Genomic DNA, 13807 nt, shown 5'->3' on the forward strand with positions numbered 1-13807 from the left:
TTTGAGGAAAGTACTGAAGATATTACTATACCCTAATGAAATCTTTCAGTCAGTTATGCGCCCAGTAGTGGAATCCAACTTTTTCATTAGATTTCACATAATCAAAATTATTTCCAAATTCACATGTACTATAGGCATTTCTTATAAATATGAGTCTATCTTTGGAGGAAATAAAAACTGCTAACTCCTTAATTAACACAGATTTGTTGTAACATTAGACTATTCTGATTTCAATGTTAAAACACTTTTCATGTCTTTCTAATGCCAGGTAATCCTTCCTAATTAGAATAAGGCTTATCCTGTTAACTTCTTCATTAAAAAAACAAAACAACCAACCAACACAAAGAATATTTTATTTCAGTTTTCAAAAAGTTTTAGTAGAGAGTCAAAGAACCAGGATTTTAGTATTATCTCAACCAACAGTTAGGAGCTTTATGGCCTTGGGCAAGTTATTAAATCTCTGGATTTCATCATCTTATTTTTAGCATGAATACAGATTAATTTCAGCACTTAAAAAAGTTAACCTACCTAAAACTGTCAGTTTTCTCTTTACCTTTCCAAATCTTGAATTTATATAAATTTTCCCAAATTCCGAAATGATCTGTCTAAATTCCTACATATATTTCAGATTCTGGATATCTGGATAATTCTGGGCTGAACTTGAAATATTTTTAAGTCAGCCAGAATTTGCTGTTTAAAGAAATAGACTTTAAGGACTGATCATCTTTATGATTAATTTATGAAATAATGATCCTATTATTTAAGGATAGGATCTGTCAGAATCATTCTTACCATCCCCCTTCATGGACACATCTCAGTACAATCTAAATAGTACATTATTGCTGACCAAAGTACAAGCTACATAGAAATACTTCCAAATAAGATACATGTATATAATTTCAAGGCATATGTGAAAAGTAAAGCAAATCTAGTAATGATAAAATTTGCTATAAATTAGTAGAGACAGTCACATCACTGATAGATTTTTAAGTGATTAATACGATTTTAGTTCTCAAAGATCAAAAACTTTTCCTAGATAAATCTACTTATATGTGTTTTGTCACCCTATTAATTCTTTCTCCCTAAAATTTTGAATATTGGTGGTATTAGTGATTTTTTATAGACACATGAGTACCACTAGAGGCCACCAAATACTTCACTTTTTAAAAGTGGCACATTTGTAACTATAATTATAAAGAGACGACTGTGCACAGTAATATTCATAACTGAAAGTTCCACAGGAATACTCAAAGCACAAGAGAAACTCAAGCAAAAAATATCTGAACATATTTCATATGATAAATAAGATGTCTGGATCATAGAAGAACTTAATTAGACCCAGAGCTGAGGGTTGGGGAGATGAATAATACCAAATTACTGTTCCTTAAATACCTTTGAAAATAGATTATATGACCTAGGAAATGGATGCTCTCTCTAAATAGCTATTGTCATATATATATATATATATATATATATATATATATATATATCTCACATATATATATATACATGTATATAGGTATATAATACTAACACAGATAAATAAATCCCCAGAGTTCTGTACTCTTTCTTCCATACCATAAAATCTTTCACATATAATAATGTTTGTATATCTGAAGTTTTATATCTAAATTTGGCTACCATCCATAGCAATTAAAACTTTAATAAAGAAGTTCTATTGTCAAAGTCACCCCACATATTTGAATATACCCAAAATTCTGACTTGAAGAAGAAAACCTGGCTTAGAAGCATAGATAACACCTGGGAAAACTCTGAGTTTCTAGGTGAATTGCTGCATGTCCCCTTATTTCTTTCAGGGTCCTCCTCTTCACTACAGGTAAATAGGAAAAAATAGAAGGCTCAAGTAGCAACCAGGTTCTGTAGTTCCAAATAAAATTTATGAAACAAAATGGGAATTCTTGCTATTTGAAGATCTACCTTTTTTGCATACTGATACATTATTTTTCAAAGGTTTTTGGGTACTCCACTCATGCTTTTGGTGTTTTATCTAAAGTCTTTCCTTAAACTAAAAGTTGCAAAGATGTTCTCTTAAATTTTCTTTTTAAAACCTTTATAGTTTCAGGGTGCCTGGGTGGCTCAGTAGGTTAAGCATCCAACTCTAGATCTGGACTCAGTTCATGATCTCACAGTTTGTGAGTTCAAGCCCTGCATCAGGCCCCACACTGGCAGTGTGGAGCCTGTTCGGGTTTCTCTCTCTCTGCCCCTCCCCAGCTTGCCCTCTCTCTCTTTCAAAGTAAAAAACAAAAACAAACAAACAAACAAAAAAACTTTTACAGTTTCAGCTTATATTTAGTCTATAATCCATTTCAGGTTAATATTTTTGTGTGGCGTGAGGTATGACTAGGATTCAAGTACATAAGACTGACAGAATAGTAATACCACCACTTCCCAGAGAAAATAAAACACAGAAGGAAGGAAGGAAGGAAGGAAGGAAGGAAGGAAGGAAAGAAGGAAGGAAGGAAGGAAGGAAGGAAGGAAGGAAGGAAGGAAGGGGAAACAGTAATCAAAGCAGTATGGTACTAGCAAGAAAAGAGACTCATAGACCAATGGAACAGAATAGAGAGCCCAGAAATAAATAAACCCAGGCTTATATGGTCAATTAATCTGTGACAAAGGAGGCAAAAATACACAATGGAGAAAAGACAGTCTCTTCAACAAATGGAGTTGGGAAAACTGGACAGCACAAGAATGAAACTGGACCACTTTCTTTACTTATACTATGTACAATATGACCACTTTCATATACTATGTACTTGTACTATGAACAAAATGAATTAGATTTGAACGTAGGATCTGAAACCATAAAACTCCTTGAAGAAAACAGGTGGTAAACTCTTTGACATCAGTCCTAGCAATGTTTTGGAGGGACCAGTCTTCTCAGGCAAGAGCAACAATGCTGAAATAAACAAATAGGATTACATCAAACTAAAAAGCTTTGCACAGTGAAGAAAACCATCAACAAAACTAAGAGGCAACCTACTGAATGGGAGAATATTTGCAAATCATATATATGATTAGAAGTTAATATCCAAAATACTTAAAGAACTTACACAACTTAATACCAAAAAATGGCAGAGTACTTGAACATTTTTTCAAAGGAGACATACAGATTGGCAACAGACCCATGAAAAGATGCTCAACATCACTGATCATCAGGGAAATGCAAAACCACAATGAAATATCACCCCACACCTATCAGATTAGCTATTATGAAAAATACAAAAAAAAATAACCTTGGGGAGGGTGTGGATAAATGGAACCCTTGTGCACTGTGGTGGGAATGTAAACTGGTGTAGCATTTGTGGAAAACAGTACGGAGGTTCCTCAAAATATTAAAACTAGAACTATCATATAATCTAGAAATTCTACTTCTGGGCTTTATCCAAAGAAAACAAAAACACCAATTCAAAAAGTTATATGTACCCCTGTGTTCACTGCATTATTATTTACAGTAGCCAAAATATGGAAGCAGCCTAAGTATCCATCAATGATCAACGGATGAATAAAGAAAATGTGATATATAAATATATATATATATGAGATATATATACATGATATATATATGTAAATGTGAGATATATTTATCTCAAACCTACGGGTTTGTTCATCAAACTAGCACGACGAAGACTATGTTGCATCTTCTCTGACACCAAAGGTATGTTTTTATTTTTCCAACACCAACTAGGTGTCCAACAATTCAATTCAATTCTGACACTACCCAGAGTTAGTACAGACGCCACAGGTCAGTCAAGGGCTCAGGGCTCAGCTTCAGAAGACTGTCCTCACTTCAGACACTAGCTGTAAACTGGTGTCTAATCTTATCCACACTTCTGAATGCAGGGACTTACACTACCACCCGCCTGAGGTTCGAGAATTTGCTAGAAAAACAGAACTCAGGAAAATCATTTTACTTATGTTTACCAGTTTATTATAAAGGATACAACTCAGGAACAACCAAACAGAAGAAGAATACAAGGCAAAGTATGGAGAAGGGGGACCAACAAAGCCTCCATACCTTCTCTAAACACACTACCTTCCCACCACATCAATGTGTTCACCAATTCAGAAGATCTCTGAACCCTTTGGTTTAGGTGTTTTTATAGTAACTTTCATTATGTAGGCGTGACTGATTAATTAAATCATTGGCTGTTGGTTATTGAACTCAGTCTCCAGCCTTTCTCCTCTCCCCAGTGGGGCTGAAATTTCCAACCCTCTAATTACAAGATTGGTTCCTCTCATAGACCAGCCCCTTCCTGAAGCAATCTAGGGTCCACTAAACCAATCAGCTATCTCATTAGCATACAAAGGCAATAAATTCCAAGGATTTCAGGAGCTCTGTGCCAGGAACTGAGACAAAGACTAAATATTTACTTTTTATTATACCACAAACACTGAATTAGTGATGTCCAAAATAAAATGGTCACAGAGAATTAAGATAAGGGAAAAGATGTTCGAATTCAGCAAGAATGCTATGGCAGAGAAAAGCTAGTTGTTCACTAAATCTGTTTCACTTTTCCCCTTGGCATACATCTAGGCTTTATTTGCCAAACTCCCATTATAGTTAACTGGGGCCATATAACTGACTTCCGTTAAGTAGAATGAAGTGATATATACTGCCTCCCAGGCCTATCCCATAAAATCCAGCCTTACTATCTTCCATGCTTTCTCTTACTACTCTGTCAACTGAATGGTGATACCCAAGATGACCCTGAGAACCACACTCTGAAGATAGCCCACACTCCCATCTATCTCACTGCCATTAATTAGACTTTATGCAAGTAAGAAGAGAAAAAAATTCTACCATGCTATCCACTAAAATCTCAAGGTTTATCTATCATAACAACTAGTATGAATTAAGGAATATATTCATGAATTAAGAAATATATTTGTGAATCAAGAAAATGTTAAAAACTTCAATTGTGATTTCAGAATGGAGAAGACATACACTATACTTCAGAATAAATCCTTGAGATGTGGGTAAGACTGGTATATGAGTTGAGAGTGGATGGTAAGAAATCATAATATTATAATAATTATAATATGTCATATTATAGTTTATTGAAGTATTAATAGACAACCACCTGATAACATCCCTGTAGGAAAAATATTATTATCAGAAAGGGTAAATTCACTTTGCTCAAGGTTTTAAAATTCTTGATACTATATTATTTCCACTGCACCACACGTCTCTTAGAAAAATGGAGACAGCAAATGAAGGAGAATCATTTCAAACATTTTATGATGAAGAAGAAACAGGATAAAAGCCAAAAGAGATGAAGTAAAGTTTTTTTGTTAGTACTAACCATACTTGAGATCAATGGAAACAGAAGAGTAGAAAAAGGAACTGGAAATTAAGAAGAATAGAGTAACCCACAGGGTGATACAACAATACATGACAGATGAGTAGCAGTATTCCTTGTAGTGATGAGGTCCAGGCTATTTGCAAACAATGTGAATTTGTAGTAGGTTAGGCCTGTGTAGATCCACATCTTCCTCAGGAAGTTCTCTATGGCCTCAAAGCATCAAGTATGGGAGAACTTGAGCATGGCAAGAAAACCTTGTCCTATGGTGGTTCTGAGAGTAGTACTCTAATAGCAGACCATACAGACTGGGTCAGTGAAAGATTCTTTACCATAACTGAGATTACCAATACATTAGTAAAATAAAGAGAATTATAAGTAAATGAAAGTCTAGTACTATTATGGGATAACAAACCACTTAAGTGAGCATGGAGGAATGTGAGAATAACATTAAGACTGAATATCCTCTGTTTCAGAGATGTTGAGAGAATCTAACAGCAGATGCATGCTCTACACTACATCATGTTCCAACCTGAAATATGGTTTTATTACTTCAAAGAGACAACTGTCTGGGAATAGGAAACAAAATGTGAGTTCAAACCACCACTTACCAGCTTAACTTCCATTTATATCTACTTGCTTTGTCATGAACTAACTTTAAAAGTCCTGTTTGTAGTCTTTAGCATGTTTTAAAAGCCATATATATCTTCAGAGGTGCCTGGCTGGCTCAGTTGGTTAAGCATGTGCCTCTTGATTTCAGCCTGGGTCATGATATTGCAATTGGTGGGACAAGCCCCACATCAGCAGATGCGCTGGCTGCGCAGAGCCCACTTGGGATTCTCTCTCTCCCTCTCTGCCCCTCCCCAACTTGCACTTGCTCTCTCTTGTGGGAAATCAAATAGCTATGTCCTGGGTTAGAAGGTTATAGGAAACGCATTGAAAGCAGAACACTGCTTTCTGGCTTTGCTGAAAACAACGAGGCAGTATCTAGTTAATGTGTATACACAGGTTGGGTCCTGCCTGTGCTCATGAATCCCTTAGACCATGTTATGTTATCTATGGAATATCTTATCTTGTTCTCCACCCTGCTTTCTGCACTGCTCTTTTGTAGTCTTGGCAATGCCTTTTCTGCACACTTACTATATGTTCTTACTGGCATGTAGCCCACTGATGTATTGTGCAATGTTTCCCTGAATGTATACTTAATACCGAAGTTTGAGAGCAGCTTGGGAGACTTCCCTTAGCCTCCTTCTCACCTCTCTTGACTTGCATGAAGTCTTGAGTAATCCTTTCTGCTGTCCTCAGCTTTGCTAGACAAAGCCAAAAGCCGAACCCACACTACCTCTCAAAATAAATAAAACTTTAAAAAGCCATGTCTTTATACTGCACACCAGTATTTTTATGTTTTCAGCATCAACTCTACACAAAATCAAAAATCCTTCCACATATTCTGGATACCACCTTTCAACTGAATTCATCACCAAGCACTCTATGTCAGCACAGTGGCTTGGGACACTACCCATAGTATCTTTCATAAGTATTGTTTACAATTTTATATATATATATATATATATATATATATATATAAATATATATATATATTTATATATATATATATATATATATTTTTTTTTTTTTTTTTTTTTAAGCTGCCTTTGTGTATTTCTCAAATCTCTCTGGCTGGAAAATCATCCTGCCCTTCTTTATTCTAAATAATTATACAGCTGGCTTTTTATACTTACATGCAGAAACCTACATTTTTTCCTATTGTCCCAGATTTCATCTTCTTAGCTAATAGCCTATAATTCCAGCGCTTTAAAATCTTCATGAGCCCTGGAGTACCTGTCTAGCTCAGTCGGTGGAGCATGCGACTCTTGATCTCAGGGTCATCAGTTCAAACCCCATGTTGGGTGCAGAGATTACTTAAAAAGGACTAAATAAAATAAAATATTTTTGAGCCCTGATTCCATCATCCAATATGTACACTACCTTTCTCATTCTCCTTTCATGCATACTCCTCTACAAAGGAGGGAGAATATTCTCTTCTTTCCCTCTACACTTAGTTCCCTGACTACACAGTATTTATATCTAGGTCAAATGGACAACTACTATCCTGTATGTTGTGTTCAGTGCATTCTAAACAGCTTAAAGAATTAAAGCATTACATGGTACTTATACCTACTTCTCTGACCACAAATAGCATCCTATACTAAGGTTAATTCTCCTATGTTAAAACTGCCGATTGTTGCATACACAACAATCCTCTTCTCTCCAATCTATACTTACAATTACAGAAAACTAGATTCATACTGAAGGTAGTCAAATCACTAGTCTATATTTTAATAACTGAACTAATTTTTTTTACCAATATGAAACTTAAAATTCTAACTAAATATCTATTACTCTTTTACTCAAGCCACATTTTTCTATCACAGTACTTTATTCTTCTAAAAAAATTAGATAGCTCAGGTGCCTGGGTGGCTCAGTTGGTTAAGCATCCAACTTTGGCTTGGGTCATGATCTCACAGTTCATGGGTTTGAGCCCCATGTCAGGCTCTGTGCTGACAGCTCGGAGCCTGGAGCCTGCTTCAGATTCTGTGTCTCCCTCTCTGTCTGCCTCTTCCCAGCTCGGGCTTTGTCTCTCTGTCTCACTCTCAAAAATAAATAAACATTAAAAAAAATTTTTTTAAATTAGATAGCTCTACAAATGCCTTGGTGCAGACATTCCCTAGTAAAGAATATGACAAATTTTGTGAATAATAGTACAAAAGGATTCACTTCTGAGACAGGGCATCTTTAAAAAGATGTAGTGCCAAAACAATACTATTTTGCTGATGTCCAAACCCTAGCCAATAAAAACATTTGTTCCCATAATCAGAAATAGATCGTTGGCCATAGAATGCCTCTGCAAAACAATTCTTAAATTTTCTTTGAAATACTGTTACTAAAATTAACTGAAATTTTATTTATATGACTGTCTGTGGTTTCCATGTATGCCTAAAAAGCACAAGAAAAAGATAAAAATATCCCAGAACTGGAAAAGCAGTCATTATGCTTGGTTTAGCTTATTTTCATATTTTTATTTTTAAAATCCATTCAAATTAGAGTCCAGCATTTCTCAATAGAAGAAAAGGGGGGAAAAAAGGGCAAATTCTTTACATAAAAACAGAAAGAACAAATTCAGTATCCTCTAAATTAAATTTAGGTTTTGACTTATTAGTGAATGGATATCTAAAATCCTTTCCCACAGTCATAAAGTTTAGTCTTCAGGTAAACACAATAATTTGTCATTTAGATTTATATACAACAAATATATGCTGTCTGGAGAGGAGAGGTAGCAATAGAAAATAATTTCAGTATAATGTTATGCTCTGAACCTAGACTTGTCCTCCAGCAAAATAAATATGTAAAGTTGGTTTCTATCCAACACAGCATTCTTTTAACATTTCTGAACCTCAGTTCTTCAAAATTATAGAACCCTGTTTTCAGATCCTGCATTTACACTAAAATACAAATGCTAACCACAGTCTAAAGCATCACTCTCAGAATATTCTCAGATTTTGGCCGAGACTGAGTCAGTATTTCATGTGGTAATGGACTTAAAGCCTAGCTCTGCTGCATTTTAGCTGTTAGAGCCTAAGGAAACTGTTTAAACTTCCTAATCCTCAGTTTACTTATCTTTAAATTAGATATACTACCATCAATCATCCAATTTATGTGAGTTAACCATAGTCTATCAATCCTATACAACTGTAGATATTAACATTAATGTTACATGCTAAAAGTTGTTCCATTACTTTGGAAGGGCTAACATTTTTGGAAAAGGGTCACTATCACCCTGAAATCAACTAACCACTTAGGGACTGAGCCAGATCATTTTCAATTGGAAAAAATTTTATCAGGCCTATATGTGGTCTTGATGCTACAGGAGTTACATTAGATTACACAGTATTTCAGTTATTCAAGTTATTGCTATTTAGATGCAGAATGTCTCTAATATATCAAGCATAGCAAAAAGCAATAAATAATAAAAGGACAAGAAAAATTTAAGTTAACAATTCTGTTTTTAAAATGGGCTTTAATAGATGTTAGGTAAACAAATTTATTTTGTACCTGACAAAGCACAATAGACATTAGAGTATTGGAATTGCTATCAATGATGAAAAAATTAAAAAGGAAAAAAAATTTCCAGTGTAATTCAACAGATCAAATATTCTTTAACTATTAACCCATCAAAAAAAGATCTTGAAATGCTTTGCTAAGAATCAGCCAAGATGTCATCTGGGAAACTATTAGGTAAGGAAAAGATCTAATTCTTAGCACCTCTACTTCACCAGTCAGCAGCACATGATTCTACTTATTATTAGAGATACACTGGTAGCACTTGAACATGGGAGTGTCTGTCACACAAAGGAAAAATACCATTTACTAGGTAATGAACTCAGTATGTGTCTCTCCCTCACTACTGGAAAAACATCAGAAACATCACAGTATCCATTTCCCTGGCTTTCAGAACACAAAAACAATCCCGTCCCAGTCATAGCTAATAGCTCCCATAATGTCTGTTGTTCTTGAAACTTATGATGGTGGTTTACTGTTCACACTGTCAAACTGATATAACTGATATAGTTTATATCTGTCCACACTTTGATGTGAGGAATGGTAAGAACTCACATAAGAGTTCTCGATGGTCCCTAGCACTAAAATTTTCCAGTTTCAGTCACCACTAAAAGGAATGCTGAAGCAGAGCTTAAAGGTTTTAATAGTGCAAATACCTGGCTATTCACACCATAAGGCCAGTTACAAGTATTTGTAGGCATGTGGAGGAGAAGAGAAAGGAATACAAGGGCCTCTCCAAAAAGTTACTTTTCCTTAGATCCTCACATTCTTTACCCATTTTTTCAATACAAAACTTCAAGACTTGACCTTTCTGTGTGTCTACAGAACCTGCAGCCCTCTTTGTATAGCTGTAAAAATCAAAATTAAACACTCAGCAATGTATCTTTTATCCTCTATAAACAGAAATGGACAGCCATTAGCTAGAATGAGAAAATGCACAATTTTCAACATCAGTTTTATTCCTAATGGATATTTCTGACCCATGATAGTAAGAGAATGAACAATTCTGCTGAGGGAGTTAGGGGAGGAAGAGGAGATGCTGTAAGATGGCAAACAAACGTTAACAATGACGACAACAACAATCATCACCGTCATTATCAATAAGCTACTTCATTTACTAAGTAAGCTACTTCCACTTACTTTATGGAAGCCATTGTTCTCAGCATTTTGTATATTTTTCCCATTTTATCTTTACAACACCCTAGGAGATTAGTATTGCATTATCCTCATTTTATAGATGATGATGCTGCTGCTCAAAGAAATGAAGTAACTCATCTAAAGTCACACCATACACCTGGGGATTTCAACCTAGGTAGTCTCCTCCAGAGCCTTCACTCTTCACTATCAAATCATACCAAATGTTCTCTCAACAAGAACTACTTTAAAGAATACTTCTTGGGGCACCTGGGTGGCTCAGTCAGTTAAGCATCCAACTTTGGCTCAGGACATGATCTGATGACACGTGGGTTCGAGCCCTGTGTCGGGCTCTGTGCTGACAGTTCAGCGCCCGGAGCCTGCTTCAGATTCTGTGTCTCCCTTGCTTTCTGCTCCTCCCCTGCTCATGTTTGTTCTCTCTCTCTCTCTCTCTCTCTCTCTCTCTCTCTCTCTCAAAAATAAATAAAAATAAGCATTTTAAAAAACGAATACTTCTCATATGTGTGTATGTATATGTATTCAATCACACAATATAGATATATACATACACACACCTACACATACACCCACACTCCACTATGTCTGACAACAAAACTTTATAGCCATATTGCCAAATACTTTAGTGGTCATCTTTCTAGTCCCTCATTTACCACCATAGATACATCATCAGATAGAATGTCCTGGCCATCAAAATTATGCTCAATTATTAAATCCCTTTAAAATAGCTGACAAAAATAAAGATGTTGAGTTGCACTACTATAAAGCAATCTGCAGACTGTGTAGCCAAAAAGAATTCAGATTTGTGATTTCAAGAGCAAACTAAACACGACTGGTGATCATTAAACCAATCTTTGGGGTGGGGGTGTGGGGAGTTCTGTTTTTGTTTAGTTTTCACCAAAACAATAACCTGAAATTTTTCAGACAAAAATATAATAAGTATTTGTTTAGTGCCACACTCACTGAAGCTACTAGGCTAAAATTTTGACTAAAGAAGCAGAGGAATATTTCAGCTTCCATGTACATAAAGATCATTAATTTCATCTTTAATATTAGAGAGAAGTTTACATGGGAAAAGAATAGCAAAACAGGTATTTCAGAATCAATATATTCAAAAGTTACTGGACTTGAAGGCAAGGGGATTATTTCTAGTAATATGTTACAGTTAAATCACCAAATTATTTAACAGTAACTATAACATAAATATAACCATAAATGTAACATAAAAAGAAAAGTATCATTATAAAAGTACAATAAAGCAACACCAACTTACCAATTCAATTCCCTGTGGAAAAGGAGTATCATCCCAGTCCTTCTGTGGAAATCTTTGGATTATTTTCCCCAGACCTGCTCCTGACCCTATTAATAAAATCAAAGTGAATTAGCTACATGGTACCAAAAAATCTTACTACTCATTATATTAATCTTTATTTCTAAATGAATATTTGTTGAATAAATCGATATATTAAATGTTCTCAAGTTTTACAAGTTATAAAAGTATTTACCTTCTAAACATAATACTGAAATAACAAGCAATCCCTGTCCTATAGATTCTCAAAAGAGTGACATATATGAAAAGCTAAGAAAAACAAACAGAGATATTGGAATCTAGTAGAGCCTCTACTATACTATGGGAGAACTATCCCTGTTCCCAGTAAGGAAAGCAATCTTAATAGTATCTCTAAAAAAACAAAAAAAAAAAAACAAAAAAAAAACAAAAAACAAAAAACACAAAAAACTCTTTTAGGGAGACAAAGTAATCTTAAGCAACAAATGAAATGGTACTGTTAGCACTAAGTTTCAGTTATGGGATATATAAATATAAACACTATTACAGGTAAAATAAAGATTTTTTTTGAGTGGGCTGAGAACTTGCAAATGTCTAAGCAGGGTTTCTCAACATCACCACTATTGACATTTTGGGCCGGATAATCCTTTGTTGTGTGTTGGGGGCAGGGAAGGCCTGTCCTGTGTACTGTAGGATATTTAGTTTACCAGCATCCTTAGTCTCAAATCACTATCACCACCATCACCACCAAGTCATTACAACCAAAAACATCTCAAGACATTGCCAAATGTCTTGGGGGGAGGAGGCAAAATTATGTTGAAAACCACCCACCTATAAGATCATTGTTGTTACACAATTATCCTATGATTCTAAATAATGGATCAACTTATAATTCAACACTGGAGATATAATCTGTGAGTAACTTAGGGATAGAAAGTACACATTAGATCTAAATTGCTTTTTGCTCTACTTTTTAAAGATCTTCAGGTGCTTGCATATTTTACATGTTGTCCCAGTTCACTTTGAAGTAAAAGTAACATTCTGATTATTTATACACCTAACTTAGGGGAGCCTTTAATACCTGATTCAATTTGTTATTTTTTTAAACAATTATCTACTATCATCTCTCACCCTCTCCCAGTGAACTCAAGTTTCCCCTTGGCCCTCACATAGAGAGTTCAATCGCTCCATGGCCAAATTTTTTATCTTTAAGAGATAAATAAAAGTTAAATTCATTTAACTGAACAGCTTAGTACTGTGTTCTAAAAACGAGGTCACATTTGAAAAAGGCAAAATGAAAACATTCTCAATCAAATAAACAACTGCTGCAGTACAGTAACTCCTCATATATCCATCATTATAGGGGAATGAAGGATTTCATGAAAGGTAAACTAAATTAAAAGTGGTTTATCACAAGCACTCATTTTTTCAAAATCCACCTCAAACATGACCACTTCTGACATCGCAAGCAGACCTAATTCACCAAATTGTTAAGTCCTGGAGATACACATATGAAAAAGACATGGTCCCTATCCTCAAGACACTCATAATTAATAGGAGAAACAGGCAAATAAACTGATAATGTACATACACACACCTACACATACAGTGTAGTATGTGGTAAGTATGTGGTAAGTATGAGGACAGGAGGGAACCTAACTCACTGTAGCAGAGAACACTATCGAAAACTTTCTAGAAAAAAGGAGAGCAAGCTTTTTCTTTCTTTCAGGACCATCTTTGTATCCCCAAGCACAGAGTATATTGAATGCCTGGCACTTAGTTCATACTGAGTTAAATGTTTATTTTAATAAATTTGTTAATATTGACAACTGTTTTAAGCTCATATCTCCCTGTCTTTTCAAAGAGAAATAAATGCATGTTATATATCTAATCATATTTAGCAAGGTGTCCATACACTGTTTATTCA

General features: G+C 34.9%; 1 protein-coding gene across 6 annotated transcripts in view; it reads right to left on the minus strand.

Annotated features, from left to right (window-relative positions):
• The window catches only part of SBF2 (SET binding factor 2), a 501522-nt gene that overhangs the window by 388976 nt on the left and 98739 nt on the right, over positions 1–13807 (minus strand). For all 6 annotated transcript variants that reach the window (XM_047877111.1, XM_047877108.1, XM_047877112.1 and 3 more), the window contains exon 2: positions 11866–11951. In XM_047877111.1, coding sequence (XP_047733067.1) covers positions 11866–11951 — 86 coding nt within the window. The remainder of the gene's footprint in view (positions 1–11865; positions 11952–13807) is intronic.

This window comes from Prionailurus viverrinus, chromosome D1 (genome assembly GCF_022837055.1).
Source record: "Prionailurus viverrinus isolate Anna chromosome D1, UM_Priviv_1.0, whole genome shotgun sequence".
NCBI lineage: Eukaryota > Metazoa > Chordata > Mammalia > Carnivora > Felidae > Prionailurus > Prionailurus viverrinus.